The sequence below is a fragment of the Dipteris shenzhenensis genome, chromosome 14, assembly GCF_047967505.1.
Source record: "Dipteris shenzhenensis isolate YYH24624 ecotype China chromosome 14, Dip_SZ_1.0, whole genome shotgun sequence".
Lineage (NCBI taxonomy): Eukaryota > Viridiplantae > Streptophyta > Polypodiopsida > Gleicheniales > Dipteridaceae > Dipteris > Dipteris shenzhenensis.
The window spans coordinates 15629279-15649548 of NC_141609.1; the positions used below are offsets into that span (position 1 = coordinate 15629279).

The following is a 20270-nucleotide window of genomic DNA, read 5'->3' on the forward strand; positions in this document are numbered from 1 at the left end:
ATGGTTTTATGGCAGTGCATCATGCATATATGGTTAAGGTTATCCAAGAGAGGGAGCCAAGTTCCCTTGAGGAAGCATGTGATAGCCCAAAATGGGTTGATGCCATGAATGAGGAAATGGATGCACTAAGTAAGCAGCACACATGGACACTTGCAGATTTGCCAGAGGGCAAGAAAGCAATTGGATGCAAGTGGGTGTACAAGGTGAAACATAAATCTGATGGTTCAGTGGGTAGATACAAAGCAAGATTGGTTGCTAAGGGCTATGCTCAAGAGTATGGAATTGATTTTGAGGAGACTTTCAGCCCTGTTGCAAAAATGGCAACTGTTAGAACTGTCATTGCTTTGGCTACGCACAATAAATGGGCTATGCATCAAATGGATGTTAAAAATGCATTTCTGAATGGTGATCTTATGGAAGAGGTGTATATGATGCAGCCACCTGGGTATGAAGACCCAAATCAGCCCACAAAAGTATGCAAGTTGCAGAAGGCATTATATGGATTGAAGCAAGCGCCACGCGCTTGGTATGGTAGAATAAATGCATACTTGCAGAAAATTGGTTTTCAGACATGCCAGTCAGACTCATCCTTGTATGTATATATTCAGGGGGAGCATATGATATTGCTGATTCTATATGTTGATGATCTGATATTGACAGGAAGCAGTGATGTGCTTATACAGCAGATGAAGGACAAACTCAAGGCTGAATTTGACATGAAGGACTTGGGTGAGCTGAGATACTTTCTTGGCATTGAAATCATAAGGGATGCCTATGACACTTGGATGGTGCAAAGGCAGTATGCTCTAGACATGCTCTCACGCTATGGGATGACGGCTTGTAAGCCAGTTTCAGTTCCCTTAGAGCAGAATGTCAAGTTAAGAGCAGATACAGGTGATGTCTTAGAAGATCCAGCTACGTATCGGCAGATGGTTGGTAGTCTGATTTATATGACGATCACTAGGCCTGATCTTAGTTATGCAGTTGGCTTGGTTAGCCAGTTTATGCAGACGCCTAGAAAGCCACATTTGGATGCTGTGAGGAGGATCCTCAGATATGTGAAGTCCACTGTGCAGTATGGGCTTCACTACAGATCTTTTGGTGATCTCATCTTGTTTGAGTACACTGATGCCGATTGGGCACGTAGTTCTATGGACAGGAGGTCCACATCTGGGTATGTATTCAGCATTGGAAATGCCGCTATCACGTGGTCCTCCAAGAAGCAACCCACAGTTGCATTGTCATCTACAGAGGTTGAATTGAAGGGCAGCATTGGCCGCTTGTGAGTCTATATGGTTATGCAGCCTACTTGCAGATTTGGGGCAGTATGTCAAGGATCCTGTTGCTCTCTATTGTGATAACATGAGCAGTATTCAGCTTGCTAGTAACCCAGTGTTTCATGCACGTACAAAACACATAGAGGTTCACTACCATTTCATAAGAGAGAAGGTCCTGGCAGGTCAGATTAACATGTCCTATGTGCAGACAGGAGAGCAGGTTGCTGATATCTTCACGAAGGCGCTGCCTCGAGAGAAATTTGAGAACTTCCGATTCTTCATGGGAGTTCACAAGCTCGACTCGAGCTTGAGGGGGAGTGTTGCAAATATAGCAAGCTCCAGCCGTCATCATCCACCTGATGGATGATCTTATTGTGTGGATGTCGTTCTATCGGCAGTATGTATAGCGGAGTAAGCGATAGCTACCCGCCAGTTGTTCATCTAGGATTTGATATTACTAGATAGACTTATGTCTTGTACACTATGACCACTATGTTAGTCATATGTGGACTTAGGGTATGATGGAATAAAAAGTAAGAAAAGGGGACACACATAGTAGTCTTCCTACTACTCCTCAACACTTGTGTCTTGTGCTCATTGTCTCTCCACCTCCTCCTTCTCTTTTAACACTTAGTAGGGGACTCTGTGCTTAGGAGGCACTGCTGACTGTGCATGCTAATGTGGCAATCTTTTGACCCAACTAGGTGAACCCAAGGTTACATTAACTTTACCATGGTCCAACTAAACCTAACCATAAACTTTAACCAAGGTTAACTTAACCCCACACAAACCCTACCTTATCTGCCACGTGGCATTTGTAGAGAAATGGAAGCTTTGAAGCTTCTCTGCTGCAGAGACGACGATGGCGTGCGACGATGAAGATGCTGCAGAGCTGGTCGGCCGAGGCGGAGCTACCATGAGTCACTGGTGGTTTGAGCATCACGAACTATATATCTTCTTCGTCTTAATCGTTGCAACCGCTGTTGTTGAAGATCCGTCGTTTGAAGGAGCCGTCTAGCATTGGTATGTAGGCTGTCGGTCGTCTTGGAGCTAGAGCTATTTTGTTTGTAGAAGGCTTGGGTTGCGTTGGAGGCGTCAGCTCATTGGAGTGGCACTCATGCAGGCTCGTTGAGGGGCTGGGAGCCACGGGCGTCACTGCTTGTTGAAGAAGCTTGTGTGTAGGAGCTCGTTGCAGAGCCGGTTCTTCCCTTAGGAGGTGGCTTTGGAGCGGCTTGAGAAGGTTGGAGCTCTCTTTCTCATTTCAGCACGTTGGAGCCACCCGGGGAACTTGCTCTCCGATTAAACTCTCTGGGTTGTCTCTGCATAGAAATCAGAAACTACCACAAAATGTGAAGCACTTGTAGCTCGCCGAGGGCTCACATAGTTTTATAGCTTGCCGTAAGTTCATACTCAATTTCCAAGAGACCACTCAAAGCCAACTCCTCGAGCCTTGGTAGTGATCCGCAGAAGATACTTGCTCTATGAGCAATGAGATCCTCAGACTGCGCTTTGCACTCTTATGCCAGCTTTGAATCCCGTGAGAAGAAGTTGCATATCTATTGGATCATGGCTTATAGAAAAACCTCTAGCTCCACTCTCTCACCAGAAATTTCACTCAAAAGAGAATGGACCTAAATCTCTTTTTAATGAGAAGACAAATCTTTCAACAGAAATCTCTCAAGACTTTGAAGAACTTAAAACTAATCTAAAAGAAAACATGTGCTCCTAAGGCAAGCCTACCACTAATCTAGGAGACTAGACCTAGGCTCTGATACCATGACAAAGTGCGGATCGGACTAAGCCTAGTGTACATAAGATCGATGTAAGGACTACGGAGGCTCAAAGCATATAATGAAAAACATGAGGAGAGAGAAACCAAATGGGAAACACTCAATCTATTTCAATCTATATGATCAACAATACATGATAGGCTTCTTATATAGAGAGAGCCTTTAGAATAGTCAAACCATGTGGGATCCTCTCATCCACATCTCTCCTTGTGGATATCCTCAATCCACATCTTCACATCTTGTAGTCCACATCCTAGGGTGGCTACTTTAATTCTTTCCTTATCACATACCTTTGCCTTTTAATCTATGTGCTCATGGCACCATATCTCTCAACATAGGGTTTAGTAGGAGTTTAAGGGTTAGGAGGAGGTTCTAGGGTTAGAAGGAGTTCCAAGGTTTAGAAGGAGGTTCTAGAGTTTAGAAGAGGTTCCACGGTTAGAAGGAGTTCCAAGGTTTAGAAGGAGGTTCTAGGGTTAAAAGGAGTTCCAAGGTTTAGAACGAGGTTCCAGAGTTTAGAAGAGGTTCCAGGGTTAGAAGGAGTTCCAAGGTTAGAAGGGGTTCCAAGGTTTAGAAGGAGGTTCCAAGGTTTAGAGTAGAGTACATGTTGGAGAACTCATCTCCCTCGTAGGTCATGGAGATTAAGGGTTGAGGAATTAAGGGTTTAGGGGGAGCATAGGAGTGGGAGAGGAAGAAGGTGTAAGAGCATGGGGGAAAGAAGAGAGAGGAGGGAGGAGGAGGAGGAGGAGGAGGAGGAGGAGGAGGAGGGAGGAGGAGGGAGGAGGAGGAGGAAGAGGGAGGAGGAGAAGGGAGGAGGAGGAGGGAGGAGGAGGGAGGAGGAGGACGAAGAGGGAGGAGGAGAAGGGAGAAGGAGGAGGGAGGAGGAGAGGGAGAGGATAGGTTGCAATGTTGGAGGAGAGGGGAGGAGGAATTGCAGGGTTAGAGCATGCTTTTGGACGTGGAGTGCAAGGAAGCATGGACACTTGAGACAAATGCTTAGAAAACCAAAGTAGACTCAACACAATGCCCCAAAGAGTGTGGGCTTCATTCCATTATGGGGTATTTATACAAGTTGGAGAGCTTCTCTCTCTGCATGTAGGAGTTGTAACACAAAGTTGTAACACATTCTCTTTCTACATGTAGAAGTCGTATGTAGAAGTTGTAACACAAAGTTGTATCACATTCTCTTTCTACATGTAGAAGTCGTATGTAGAAGTTGTAACACAAAGTTGTAACACATTCTCTTTCTACACGTAGAAGTTGTATGTAGAAGTTGTAACACATTCTCTTTCTACATGTAGAAGTTACATTCTCTTTCTACATAAGTCCATGTTGGCACAAAGTCAACAATAATGGCACTCTCAAAGGTGATCTTCCAACAATGAAGGTCCATAATGGTATCCTAAATGAAACCACTAAGTGGCTTTGCTCTTGTGCTATTGTTGGATACATTCATGGCCCCCGTTTACTAGCAATGTTCCTAGAATGTTGGGTTAGGAACTTCTGGTCATGCAAAGTCTAAATGTCACTAGCGTTCATTTCCTCAGGAATGGGTATATAGTTTTCTTGTTTGAGAAGCTAGAGGTGGCCATAGAGGTAGTCCAAAAGGGCACCTAAACTATAAGAATTCAATCCTTGTCTATCGTCCAACTATGAGAACCGTCATTTAGCCCTAACTCACTGGCTCCATTCAAAGCCCCAATATGGGTAGAGTTCCTTGATCTACCTCTTTCTCTCTTTCCACAAGTAGAGGTCCTTTGTGCACATCTAGGACAGTTTTTGGTTTTGGAAACTAAATGATGCATAAGCCTATGAGGAAACCCTCAAGTCTGTGTCTTGATGGACATTGTTGTTGAGCAACCTAACGCTATTCACATGCTGGATGGTGATGGAGTAGAAATGATCCAAAAGATCTTCTATAAGAATATACCAAACTCCTGCTTTCTGTGGTTGGGTGGACATTTCATCAAGGACTGTCCTTCCAAGAATTGCCATAGAAAAGAAAATGTAAAGGAACCAACAACCCCTCCTAGACTATGCAAGCTACTGATAAAGAGGCTCCTGCAATAGTAGAAACAAAAGGTAAGGCACACGAAAGGGTTAATGTTTCATGGAGCGAAGTAAGAAAAGAGAAAAATGTCATCACCCATGGGCACATGGACCTCTACGAACAACGACACTTCAAGTTTCATCACACAAAGGTAGACATTAGGAAACGTGGCTATTTTAAAAAGTGACACATAGCAGGTACCTTATTTGCAAGGTGATGCAACTGCAGAGGCTTGGTCAAGAAATTGACACTTGGTAGCCTCATTGTTGGACATGTGGTAGATTGAAGGTAACCCAAGTTTGTTGAAGTAACTAGGGTTCACAACCCAAGATTATTCAAGTAACTAAGGTCAACCAAAGGAATGCCATGTGGCATAGTGTCACCTAAGCACATAACCCCCTGCTAGGCATGCTTTGGAATCTGCATGTCAATTCCTATGTCATATCATCAAAGGCCCCTTTTTTACCAAAATTTTAACAAGCCATAACTTCCAATCCAAGAAGAATTTGCACGTGCTCCAAAAAGAAAAAGTGATCACCTTTTTTATCTCTACATGCTCGTCAACTCAGAATCATTGTATGCAACTAGACACTATCGTTGAAGCAAAACAAAACTCATGGTAAGACCTTTGCAACAAATGGAAAACCAGCACATGCCAAAAGCACAAGTGCATGAGATGACCATAGCACAGAACATGGAATCCACACATAAACCATTAAAGGCACAGGAAGAATAAAGCATCATACATCAAGATACATCAAGTAGAGAACACCATCGACATCAAGCATTGAGAAGCAACTGTGAAGATACTGGGAGAGAGGGAAGGAGTCTCACTTGCGGCTTTCTCACATGCACAATGGGGGAATATACACAAAGGTGGAGGCTGAAAACAGTTTTCCTCTTCTTAGTTGTGAAAGCCAAAAGAACTCAAGTACAAAGAAATAGAAGAACCCTATATGTGGGTCTCAAACCAAACTCAACTAACTAAGGTGGCTTACTAACTGAGCCACAAACTAGAGTAGATAAGGATAGCTATCATCCAGCTATTATTCGTGGGCGGTACACCAACCGCATCTGCAGCTAACAAGTCGGTGACATAAATGCACAACAGTCACCCTGGCATATCGCGAGTGGAGCTCGATATCTCAACCCTCCCCCTCGAGCTCAATCCCAATTCCTGCACACCAAGCAGGTCTCTGAACTTGCGCAACTTCTCCGCGCCCAATGCTTTCGTGAATATGTCAGCTACCTGATCCTCTGTGCTGACATAAACTAGATCAATAAGACCTAGTAAAACCTTCTCCCGTACATAGTGATAATGCACCTCAATGTGCTTTGTTCCAGCATGAAAGACTGGGTTCTTTGCCAAGTGTATACTGCTCATGTTGTCACAATAAATGACAACTGGTCCATCTGTAGACTGATGCATATCATAAAGTAGCTTATGCAACCAAGCTAGCTCACATGCAGCCATTGCTGCACCCCTGTACTCAGCCTCTATGCTCGACAAGGCAACTATAGGTTGTTTCTTGCTGCTCCAAGTGACTGCAGCACTCCCAAAAGAGAACACATATCCATTGGTAGATCGTCTATCAGAAATACTACCATCCCAATCAGCATCAGTGTATCCATGCAACTGTATCTGAACCCCAGCCTCATAAAATAGTCCATACTGCAATGTGGACTTCACATACCTGAGTATGCGTCTAGCCACATCCGAATGCAGTTTCCTTAGAGCTTGCATAAATTGACTTACCAATCCAACAGCATAGCTTAGATCTGGCCTGGTAATAGTCATATAAATCAAACTTCCTACTATGCGTCTGTACATAGTAGGGTCTTCCAAAAGCTCACCTGCATCTGTGCTCAGCTTCACATTCTGCTCCAAAGGAACTGAAATATAGGCTTACAGCCTGTCATCCCATATTTGGATAGCATGTCCAATCCATGCTGCCTCTGCAAGAGCTGTATCCCACTTGGTGATCTAATCACCTCAATGCCCAAGAAATAACGTAGCTCTCCCAAATCCTTCATCTCAAACTTCTACCTCAATAGCATTTTCACATGAAGGATATCTTCATCACTATCACCTGTGATGATCAAATCATCAACATAAATGACAAGCAGCATAATCCCTTTCTCTGTTTTTTTTCTCACATAGAGTGAGAAATCTGCCTTGGAAATCTGAAAGCCAATAGTGACAAGATACTCTCCTATCTTGTTAGACCATGCTCTAGGTGCTTGCTTCAAGCCATACAAGGCTTTCTTCAACCTGCAAACAAACTCAGGATGAATAGCATGAACATAACCTGCTGGCTGCTCCATAAAGACCTCTTCTTGCAAATCACCATGCAAGAAGGCATTCTTTACATCCATCTGATGTAAAGACCATCCCTTTGATGCAGCCATAGCAATGGCTGCTCTTACAGTTGCCATCCTTGCAACCGGACTGAAAGTTTCTTCATAATCAATGCCATATGTCTGTGCATACCCCTTGACAACTAATCTTGCCTTGTATCCATTCACAGAACCATCTGCATTGTGCTTGATCTTATAAACCCACTTACAGCCAATTGCATTCTTGTCTTTAGGCAAAGGCACCAATTCCCATGTAGCATTTGCTTCCAAGGCATCCATTTCTTCATCCATGGCTTTCTCCCATTTTTCATTTCCCATGGCTTGCTCAAAAGAAGTGGGTTCTGGTTCCTATATCACTTTGACCATATAGGCATAGTGAATGGCTGTAAATCCATCATATTTTAGCCTATCCACAGGATACCTAACCCTGGTAGACCTGCGCAAAATAGGATCACTTCCAGGTGCTCTGAAAACATCCCTGGTCTTCCTTACTCCAGGTGTAACAACAGAAGGAATACCCAACTCATCATCAATGCTCTGTTCTGAGCCACTGGATTCACCATCCACATAAGAGTGACTTGCATTCACATCAAACATGGGCTGATCTACCTTCTCTTTTCCTTTTCGTGATACCTGCGTACCACTATCTGCATTGCTTTGAGGAGATTCTCCTGATCTCAATCTGCCTGTCCATGGCGAAGTATGTGAACCACTGCTAGAGGACACTGCAGGTCCACTGATATTTTGTGATTGTTGCTGTGAATTCTGTGCAGCATTACCATTTTGTGCATCTACATCAATCATCACATTTACTGGTTTATACCAGCTACTCATCTCATCAAAAACAACATCTTTGCTCATTGTGAACTTTCGTGTAGAAGGGTTATAGCATCTATACCCTTTCTGCTGCAGAGAATAACCAATAAAGACGCACTTCTCAGCTTTTGGATCCAACTTGGACCTCAACTCATCTGGCACATGAACATAGGCAATGCAACCAAAAATTTTCAAATGAGAAATATCTGGTTTCCTACCAATATACATCTCCTCTAGCGTCATGCCATGTATTGCTGCAGTGGGAGTCCTGTTCATTATGTAAACTGCTGTAGCAACTGCTTCAGCCCAATAATAATCTGGTAGATCTTTTTCATTTAGCATGGCCCGAGATACCTCTCCAATATGCCTGTTTTTCCTTTCTGCAATTCCATTTTGCTGTGGGGTATGACTGCATGAATATTGTTGCTTTATACCATGCTCCTGCAAGAACCTTGCAAACTCATTTGAGAGGTACTCTCCCCCTCCATCTGACCTTAGGCATTTTATTTGCAGGCCTGTTTCTTTTTCAACCATAGCTTTCAAAGCTTTGAAGTGCCCAAACACTTCACTTTTCTTTTTCATAAAATACACCCAAAGTTTTCTGCTGAAGTCATCAATAAATGTGACAAAATAGTGACAGCCTCCAATAGATGCAGCTTTAGTAGTCCACACATCAGAGTGGATTAATTCCAATGGCTTTTTACTCTCTTGAACATGCCTAGGAAAAGGTTTCCTTGCCTGTTTCCCAAATTGACAGGCTTCACAAACCTCGGGGGGGTCACTATGTATAAACCCTCAATATCACATGCGTTCAAGGCCTATTTGTAAAATCCCTTATCTGTAAATTTTCCATTAATAAAATGTACCCTTTTTTTATATAAATCTGTAAAGTTTTCCCAAAATCAATTAAAAAACTCCCTTATGTAAATTAATTTCTGTAAAATTTAGATATTAAAAATATCCTTATGTTGAACTCACGTGATAGGGTTACATATGATGACTGACCCCCCCGAGTCACAAACCTTGTGCATTTCTGCAACCTTGAATTTAGGCAATACTACAACAATATTTTGGGCTTGCATTGATTTAAGTCGCATTATATTAACATGACCAATGCGTTTGTGCCAGATATCAATATCTGCAACTACACCGGTCCCATGTGCAAACATTGCTGCACTCAATTCAGGCATGTCCGCATCCAACGTAAACATCCTACCCTTCTTCTTTCCTTTTGCTATCAAGCGACCGTTATTTTTCATATCCTCAACAAAGCATCCATGAGGATTAAATCTAACCTGCAAGCCCTGCTCAACCATTTGACCAACAGAAACCAGGTTCTTGGTGATGTTCGGGACATGAAATACATCGGACAGGTATTTCTTTTTCCCATCCTGCATAGACAAAGGAATTTTACCAATCTGCACAATAGGATGTGCAGTATCATCACCAGTCTCCACAAATCCTTGCTTTTCCATTTTCCTTGCATCCTGCATCCATTCTGCATGACCTGTCATGTGGTTTGATGCACCTGAGTCAACATACCACACATCATTTTGTTCTTCTGCACTTGTCACAGAATTGGTCATATGCTGCACCATAAATAGATGCTCATTTCTGTCATCACCCTGTCTACTGGAAGATGCATAATTGCCTTGCTGCAATTTTCCATTCATAATGTCATTCTGCTTTTTGTAGCAGTCCTTAGCCATATGACCCATTTTACCACAATAGTAGCATTCAACATTGCTATTTGCATTTTGGCCTCTCTGCCATCCACCACGGCCTCTTTGGCTCCCCCTGCCTCTAGAGTTACCACGTCCTCCTGCATAGGACTGGTTTTCTTGAGTTTGCTGCATATTCTGATTTCTACCACGGCCTGCAGATCGGCCTCCTCTACCTCTGCCTCTACCTCTTCCAGCATTTGAGTAGAAGACAGTTTCTTTTGAAGTTCCTCCTGAAGAAGATGCACCCCCATTTCTCTGCTCTTTAGAAATTAGAAGAGCAAACAACTCTTCAAAATCAAGAAATCTTTCACAGACGGCAATGGATGTCTGGAACTGTGCATAATCCTTTCCTAGACCATTCAAGGTCACAGAAACTAGATCATCATCTTCCACTGGCGACCCAATGGAAGCAAGTGCATCTGCAATTTTCTTCACCTTCATGTGGTAGTCATTTATGCTCAAATTTTCTCTCTGCACATTGTGCAACTCCTGTTTGAGCTGCATTTTCCTGGCTTGCGTATTTGTGCTATACATTTTTGCCAAAGTATCCCATGCCTCCTTTGGCGTACTTGCATCCTGAATATGCACAATCATAGAGTCCGAAATACTGATAGACAGCCAGTACATAACTTTCCTGGCTCTCTCATGCCATCCTTTAAATGCCTGCATTTCCTTTTGATTGGGAACATTAGGAAGAACAGGTTCTTCTTCATTTCCTGTAATGAACTCCCAATAGACTTTTCCCATAAGGAAATTCGTCATTCTAAACTTCATGCCTGGAAGTTGTTCTTGTCAAGCTTTTCAGTGACAATCTGTGAAAGAGAATCAGATGCCATTACAGAACACTGCAAAATATTCTGTCACTGTAAAAAACACAGCTTTTGCCTCACACGGGCAGATCCGCAAAACTAACGAAAGTGGTATTTCACCACACAGTCACTTCCTAGTGATGATTTTGCATCAACAGGCAACAAGCATGATTCTACAACTCCCAATATCTCTGCACACAGGCATACGATGCAATTTCTGCGGCAACTTTTCACCGACTAGCCGAGCAGTGGTCGCACAGCCAAAACAGGGCCTTTTTCTGAGTGCCTGCGAAGAACTTCCGCCTTCAAAATGGGCCTCGAAATGGCCTCGAATCAAAAAAATAAAGTCACCAAGGGCTTTGCCCTTGCCCGCAGCATATACTGTGCTCTTGCCACACCGCGAAGGGCGTCTCAATTTGAGACAGTGCACTCTTGCACTTCTGGCTGTGCTACCTGCAGAGATTTGCTCCCAAACTCGAAATAGGAAAGCAACACTAGTCCTCTTACCAGGACACCGCGAACTTGGTTTGCTTTCTTGAGCTCCTTACCACGAACAAGGCTCTGATACCATGTGAAGATAGTGGAAGAGAGGGAAGGAGTCTCACTTGCGGCTTTCTCACATGCACAATGGGGGAATATACACAAAGGTGGAGGCTGAAAATAGTTTTCCTCTTCTTAGTTGTGAAAGCCAAAAGAACTCAAGTACAAAGAAATAGAAGAACCCTATATGTGGGTCTCAAACCAAACTCAACTAACTAAGGTGGCTTACTAACTGAGCCACAAACTAGAGTAGATAAGGATAGCTATCATCCAGCTATTATTCATGGGCGGTGTACCAACCGCATCTGCAGCTAACAAGTCGGTGACATAAATGCACAATAGTCACCCTGGCATATTGCGAGTGGAGGTCGATATCTCAATAGCAACAACCTTGTCACCTTTAGCCCACATGTTTGTAAATCAAGCCTGACCACCTAAGAGTAGCTAGGAAGCACCTCGGGGAGGTATTGACATGTAAAAGCCACACTTGACCACCTTATGTAGCAAGGTATACAATAAGGGGGGGTGATGGAATGTAAACTCACATCTGACCACCTTGTAATAGCCAAAGGATCATGGCACCAAGGGGAGGCATTGAGATATGGTGCCATGTGCACATAGATTGATTAGAGGCTAAGGTATTGTATAGGAAAAAATTAAAGTAGCCACCCTAAGATGTGGACTACATGATGTGGAGATGTGGATCAAGGATATCCACAAGGAGAAATGTGCATCAGAGGATCCCACAAGTGTTGACTATTCTAAGGGCACTCTCTATATAAGAGGCCTATCATGTATTGTTGAATAGGGAAATGCACATACACTCAAGATTCTGTTTATGAGTCCAAGCTAATCTATCTTGGAACCTAATTGACTTGAGGTACATGTCATGAGCACTCTTTTCATCATGTTTCCACATAGGTTCCATCCACCTTAGAGTGCTCCATAGATCCTGAGGCATGCATATTTTAACACTCTCTCCCTTTTGATTTCACAAATGGTGACATGTTCCATGATGAGCATGATGAAGAGGAACAGTGGTTGCAATATATTGGGATAAGTTTTTAAGGTGCCTTGATGATACAAGATGGAGAATGTGTTGAAGGTCTTTTCCTCAAAGAAGGGGGAGTGCCAATTTTGGATTTTAGAGACACATCTTCCCATTATTTGGACCATGTGAACCATACATGTGAATCTTCAGAAAAATGTGGAGATTTGATCAAGGGGATATGGATATGGCCTTTACACCATGCCTTGTATTAGACCAATGAACATCTTTCTAAGCTATGTGATTTTTGAATTCCTCCAGGTGTCATTTCAAGAACAAAGAGGTCCAAATGATTGGCCACATCATTTCTTAAGAAGGAACCAACAAACCCCAAGAAGATTAGTAAGCTCCAAAAAAGAAACGCTTAGCCAACTATCTCTTAACTTCATGGATTCTAGGTTTGGCAGATTTACCATAGGTTTATCTTTGAGCTTAGCTAGTACACTCACTAAGACGTGTGACTTTTAGAGTTTGCAACTTTAGAAACTGGATGAAGGTTGGCATATGACCAAACTACACTTGGAGGCACATCAAATGGATAGAAAGAATGCCTATGACAAATATTTGTTAAAGACCTGAAGGCAACCATGCACTTTCTAGATTAGTGACTTAGTTTTACTTTTTGATGCTAACATTGATCAAGTCTTTGACAATATATTTCTTCCATGTTCAAGGAAAAGATCACATGAGGTTGCAGAAGGGCTTTTATGTTTAAAAGCGAATCACTAGGCAAAAAAGCCAAAAATTTGCAATTGAATGAATATCGAGAAATTCTTCATTTGACCACTCACATCTCAACAAATTCCATCAACACCCAGGTGAATCTCATTCACCTAGAGTTGAGGGGAAAAACTATCCTAGGAATTAAAATTCCATATGTTCTAGTGTGTATTGTGTTATTTCGTGTGAGGAGGGTAATGTGAATTATCCTGAGGTATAAGGAGGCTACATGATATTTTGTGTAATGGGTATTTGTTTATGTAATTTTGGTCAACCTAAATTAAAATATGGAAAAGATGGATGATGTGTCAAGGAGTCTCCATGGGCCATCTTGTCACATAAGCACACCCATGGTGAAATTAAGTGAGCTATCCATAAGGTCAATGGCCTGGAGGTGGCAAGGAGTCTTGTGCCAACCCTACCTTGAGAAATATTTCAATGGGATGAGGTCATGGCTATCTAGAATCTTTGTGCCAATGCTCCCATGGTATTATTTTAGTAGGAAAGGTTCCATCAGATAGATAGCCCAAGATATTGAGGCTTGATTATTGTGGAAAATGCAAGCCAATGTTGTCGTATGCAATTGAGGAAGCGTGACTTATTTGTTCACAAGGATGGTGCCTCCCTCACACTAAGCACGTGGGAAGGCCAATTAATTGAGGAGATCTTGGCCTATAAAATGAGGACTCCTCTGTGATGTGAAGGGGAGAAAGCTCTATAATATTCAACAACTCTCCATGTAGATTCTCGCATCCTTAGCATTGTCCTTTGTGCCTTGAATTGATATAATGAGGCTTCATATGCCTCCATTCCTTATCCTCTTTGCTCCTCCTCCTCACTTTCTCCCACCCCCCATTTCCTCTTTGCGATGCTATAATTACTATCACTATCCCCTTATTATTGCAGAGTCTTTGCTACACATGACTATATTATGTAGATGGATGGAATTCTATGTGATGTGGGACCTGGTGGTGAGATGTTCTATTGTGATATGGATGGAAATTCTATCCTTTTGAATGGATTTTAGACACTTATAGCCTAATGTCATGTTTAGTTTCATCTTGAATACAAATGTCAATAATTTCATATGCCATGGTGAAGGAGGGGAATATCACGAGAAACCTCTAAAATAGTGCAAATGAATTCTTCCCTAGTTATCATCCTTCTACTCTAGCTTCAACGTACTATTTCCATACTTCACTTCTGTAACTTGTTGGTTGCTTTGGGCTTTTCCTTTTGTTTGCTTTTTAGATGAGCCTTATGTTAGGTTGTGTCACTTCTCCATCATTTAGGTTCAAAGAACAATAGGTTTGAAATGGATTGTAAAATTTAATGTGCTTTTAACCCCATCTACATAATGCAATACTACTAACCAAAGCAATGTAAAGTATGATGGACTATGATATTTTTTTATATCAATTTTCCATACAATGAAAAATACTATCAGCAAATTTCATATCCAAAATTCATGGCTAGGTCAGCATATATCAATATCACACATGGGTGTTTGGCCTAAGGACCAAAAAAGTATCTAGTGTGGTACCCTTTTCACATGGCATGAAGGAAGGTATAAATTGGACTATTAAGGTATTAGTCAAAAAGCTATGTGTAGATGATGTCGACAAGAAATATAATGGAAATAGTATTGATAGGTTTGATAGCCTAAAGTCCTTGAAGTGACATTTAGCATGACCTATGTACATTTTATCTTAAGCAATCAACAAAGAGTCCTCAGTCCCTTTCATATAAAAGGATATAGAAGCAAATCACAAGGTTGCCTATAGAAGAAGGGAAATGTAAGTTTTTTCACTTGTTCACCACTATGAAGGAAACATGAACGAAGTTTCCCAAGGAGAGTTATTTGAGGAGCTAACCTTCATGATTGACAATGATCCCAACTACCTTCAGTATTTGCTCATAAAGATCCAAAGGTATTCTTTTTAGGTTGTGCAAGTAACATGATCTAATTTCATTATGGGTGACACAAGCACAAAAAAGAACCATTAGGTTTCACATTATAATTTCACTCTTTGGGGGGGGGATGCCTTGAAAACTTATTACCTGACACACACCAATTGGAATAATTAGAGGGTTGCAAGGTCTCTAAGATCTAGGTGTTCCAAATCATGCCTATTCACAAGTGGTTTGTATTGAGGGTTTCAATAGTCCAATGGAGAAAAATTAAGTAGATGCATATTGTGCAAAGTTGGGCAAGAAGATTTGGATGTGGGGGATGCACTCAAAACTAGGAAAATTACAGCCCATAATGCCAAGCAAGTGCTACTAGAAGAAATTAATATTTCATAGTATTGTCCATGTATGCCTAATTTTTGTAATGCTTGATGATGCATTGGCACCATATTCTTAATTTTGGCCAAGGGAGTAGTGCTGAGATGGTTTGTGCCTGGTAACAGGTGTTGTATCAGTTCACCCCGAACAAAATTAATAAGAGAGGAAATGTGCTTGAAAGCAGTACCGCTAAGGGTCTTAAGCAAGATCTTTGAGCCTTCAGAGTGATGCTGCAAGAGAGAGAGAGAGAGAGAGAGAGAGAGAGAGAGAGAGAGAGAGAGAGAGAGAGAGATCCGAAATTAGCAAGTCGTATGTTTAAGAGAAGGTTTACATTTATAGATAGAGAAACCTATAACTTTCCACCTCGCACATTGGACTTTCAAAATGTTGCAAAAATAAACTTAAACTTTGTAGTTTCATTGTGCATAGTTTATCGCTTTTCTATGAACACACATAGAGCTCCTTTGTGTGGCGTAGTGAGAAGAACTTGAGTTGATGCTAGAAACTACCTTGGATAGCTCGCCATACAAAGTTATTCCATTTGATCTTAGATAGTCGTAACAAATCCATACAAAGCCATTACATTTGAGGGGTACTATCAAAGCACCTTAATATTAATAGAAAGAAATTACAGCTAAGAGCTAGTAACTAAAGGCTCATCCAGAGCCGAGAAACACTAACGAAACATAGGTAGATGCCTGCGTAAGTACAAACCCAACTGAACTCAGACTCGAATCTCCTGACTCAAAGCAAGTGGAAAAGGCACTTGTTGAAAGACCAATGCATGCCAAATACGATAAACTGTAATTGCCCGAAGCAAACTCCATATAGCATACTGAACCTCCGTGAGCCATCCCCGATCACCAAGAAGCGCAATTTTCCATTGGGGTTGACTGAAAATATGTTTGTGAGATAACCACTCCATCAGGGCCTTCCACACCGAGCGAACTTCCCCAATGTAAATGAAAGTTACATTCCATAGCAACATTCCCAAATAAAATGTTTTTCAATGCGCGAAAAAAAAAAGCACCTTAATATTTTCCAAACTTATGACATATACTAAATTTGGAAAAACTGGCTGCATTAAATATTCTAATGGCATTTTAAAGAATTGAAATATTAATTTCTTATATCTACATATTTTGTGGACACGTATTGATTGCTAATTCTCACTTCTGCGTGACTCCGTCCCTCACGCTTCGGCCATGGCAGCCGCAGAGGAAACTTCGGATCTTGCATTTGCTCAGCCTACTCCTGAGGATGTTGCTGCGCTCTCTATATCCAGCTTTGGGTACCCCTTGCCTGCCCACCAGTTAGAAGTTTATCATCAACTGACTTGTGAATTTCTTCAGAACCGCGAAGGGCTGAAGCGGGACGTTCAAGCATCAGAATTAGTTCCCAGCGGCACTGAATCGTTAGATTCAATCGAGAAGCGTGAGCCAGCATCACAAGAAAGTGGCTCCTGGAACATTGAACGCCGGGAGTTCACGCTGTTGCCAGCTTCTGGTCCAGAGAACCCTTATGGAGCTTGGACGTTGCGGTGTCATTTGATGGAGGAAACTGGCGTAGACACCATCCCCGGTGCCTCTTTGCCGTTGAAGGGCAAGCGTCTGGTCATTAAAGACAACATCCCCATCCGCGGTATGCCTATGTACTGCGGCACTCCATTCTCGTTTGTTCCTCACGCAGATTCTCCTCTTATCACTCGCTGTCTAGCTGCGGGTGCTACGATCGTGGGCAAAGCACAGTGCGAGTTCATGTGCTTCTCCGCTGCATCTCATACAGCATCTGCAGGCGTTGTTCGTAACCCTCTTGCCGCGGAGTACCATGCCGGTGGTAGCAGTAGTGGATGCGCTGTCTTGATTGCTTCAGGAGATGCCGATCTTTCTATTGGGTGTGATCAGGGTGGGTCAATTCGCATACCCAGTGCCGCAAACGGTGTTGTGGGGTGTAAGCCCACTCATGGTTTGGTGCCTTACACACTGATCGATGGCTTCTATGGTCCCGTAGATCATGCAGGGCCGATTACTCGCACGGTAGAAGACAACGCATTGTTGTTGGGTGTGTTAGCGGGATGGGATGGAGCGGATGAAAGAGCGACCGCAGCAGCAAGGAAGATGGAAAAGATAGACTACATGTCTGGGCTGAAGAGAGGCGTTAAGGGCATCCGTGTTGGAGTGGTGGAAGAAGGTTTTACAGCGCCAAAAATGGAGGCAGACATGGTAGAAGCGACGCAGGACGCAGCAAAGGTATTGGAGGAGCTGGGAGCGAGGGTGGAGAAAGTGTCGCTGCCGCTGCACAGAGTGGCGATGGTTATCTGGCAATGGTATGCGCTAGGAAGGATCGCGGAGGGGCTTTTGAGCGAGAATGATAAGGAGCTGCGGGGGGAGGACGAGAAGGGGAGGGTTTGCAGAAGAGGGGAGTTCATGAGGGAGCAGCTGCTGTCGAATGTTGGGAGGTAAGCAAGCAAACAGTCTCTCACAAGCTTGCAACTTCCTAGTAGAAGGCATAGCTAAGGAAATTTTTGTTTATTTTTTCACTTACGATTACTAAGTCGATGGAAGGAAACATGAACTTCCTGATAACCTCATAGGTGGTTTTTGTTTTGTCTTTCAATAAGTCGATTGAAACATGAGCTTGTTGATACCCTACTAAGAAGCGAATGGAAGGGCCGAGTTGAAACAGTTGTGCACCTGAGAAAGTGCAAAAGGTGGACTATCATCCACCCTGATTAGATAGAAGGACACGTGAGGACACTCATAACCTCGGAGGTGGTTTGGTTTCGTTTTTCACTTAGGAAGCCAAGTGGAACGTGAGCTTTGCTGATATCCTATAAAGAAGCGATGCTTTGAAGCCTTTTTATTGAGATTATTATAGATGAGGAAGTCGTAAGCATCCTTAGTAGAGACATTGCAAAACTTGGGCTCTCATCAAGCCACTTGTTGCCTTGATTTTGCAGGTGGAGTGTTTCATTCCGCGCCGCCATGCTTGCTGGTGAATGGATTCGGACACACCACCCTAAGGCCCCGGAAGCCGTCCATGCACACCTGCAAGGCCTCATCGATTGCTACGCATCTGCACTATCTCGCTACCATGTCCTCTTGATGCCCACAATCCCACACAAGTCCACTCGGCTGCCTTTCCACTTGAGCACCACACACGACTATGAGCATGCATCCTTGGAACTCCTAATAGAGCACTTTGAGACGGCGCTCGAGTTCACGCCAAACACACTACCCACCAACATGACAGGTCATCCAGCATTGAGCATGCCAGTGGGCGCGGGTGTTGTTGTACCCATGCCAGCAGAAGGGGTAGTGACAAGTAATAATGCTTTGACGAAGGAACTTGTTCTTCCACTCAGTGTGATGCTAGTGGGTAACTATTTCCAAGAGTCCACCCTCTATCAAGTGGCATATGCCTTGGAGCAAGCTCGCCCATGGCGCTCATCTCTTTACCATGAAGGACATGCCTTGCCACCAACATAGGTTTGCTTGCAGCTTCTCTATTTAAATGTCCTTACCCATATTTTAAAACTATAGGCTTTTCATGTCATTATTGTCCTTTGCTATGTCACGCCTTTTCATATAAAGTAACATTTTGCAAAATAAGTCACAGTATTGTATGAATATATTGTATGAATATATTGTATCAAATTATAAGCCAAGGTCTCCTTAATTAATCGTCCTTCCCACATTTATAGTGTGAGGGAGGCACAAATAAGCCACGAATCCTCAATTGCATGCACAACCTCAACTTGCATTTTCCACATGAATCAAGCCTTGATATCTTATGCTATCATACCGGGCCATGGAACCTTCCTGAAATAATACCATGAGAGGGCTAGTACAAACATCTATCATCCCCTGAAATAATACCATGAGAGGCAAGCATCCAATAATGTAACTATTAATAGCAATCAAAGTCTACACTTTGTCATGCCATGTCCACTAGATGATTCATGAATCAATAGTATTAGATGCACACTATAAATTTTACAAAATTTCAATCAAACTTGGGTCTACTTATATGGTAGAATGTCCCATGTAGACTCAACACATCATCCACATTTTCCATATTTCAATTTAGACGAACCAAATTTGCATACACAATTACCAAACACACACAATATTCCGTAGCTTCCTTATACCTTAGGATATTTTGCATTACCCTCCTCATGAAATAACATAATCCACATTAGAACATATGGGATTTTCATTCTTATGATAGTTTCCCCCCTTTAACTCCAAGTGAATGAAATTCACCCTAGTGTTGATAGAGTGTTGACATGATGGAATTTGCTTGAAATGTGAGTGGTTAAATGAAGAATTTCTTGAGATTCCTTCCATTGTAGGTTTTTGGCATGGTTTGCCCAATGATTATCATTTGCACATAGCATCTTTTCTCCAAGGCATCTACAACCTTGACCAGTCTTTTCAATGTGGAAAAAATATATTGTCAATGCCCTTATCAATATGAGCATCATAAAGTAAAACTAAATCACCTATCTAGAAAGCCTCATGGTCACCTTTGGGTCTTTAACAAATATTTATCATAGGCATGATTTTTCTCCATTTGATGTGCCTTCATATGTAGTTTTGGCATAAACCAATCATACAATTTCTAAAGTTATAAAGTCACAATGCCAACTTCTCTTCTTTAGGAACTTGTGACTCCATCAAAGATATTTAAACTGAGAATATCATATTCCAATGGGAGATTAACTAATTTCAAGATAAGTATGGTAGCCAATTCCTCCTTCATGGAATCAAATCAACGCTAACTTTTAGTTTCCCAAACATAAGAAACTCCTTCGTGTACCAGATTAGTTAGTGTACTAGCTAAGCTTGCA

The 20270-nt window shown here is 42.3% G+C and overlaps 1 protein-coding gene across 1 annotated transcript; it reads left to right on the plus strand.

The window, feature by feature from the left end:
• Window positions 1-16586: 16586 nt before the first annotated feature.
• LOC147894247 (uncharacterized) lies at window positions 16587-19005 on the plus strand. The gene is made up of 2 exons (XM_087384361.1): window positions 16587-17876; window positions 18378-19005. The coding sequence occupies exons 1-2, from the start codon at window positions 16624-16626 to the stop codon at window positions 18904-18906; spliced, it is 1782 nt and encodes a 593-aa protein (XP_087240487.1). The 5' UTR covers window positions 16587-16623; the 3' UTR covers window positions 18907-19005.
• The last annotated feature ends 1265 nt before the right edge of the window (window positions 19006-20270 follow it).

Excerpts from the sequence above, each read along its gene's own strand:
- LOC147894247 (XM_087384361.1), top strand. The coding sequence starts at position 16,624 with ATGGCAGCCGCAGAGGAAACTTCGGATCTTGCATTTGCTCAGCCTACT. Across the intron at positions 17,877-18,377 it reads CTGCTGTCGAATGTTGGGAG|GTGGAGTGTTTCATTCCGCG; the intron begins GTAAGCAAGCAA and ends TTGATTTTGCAG.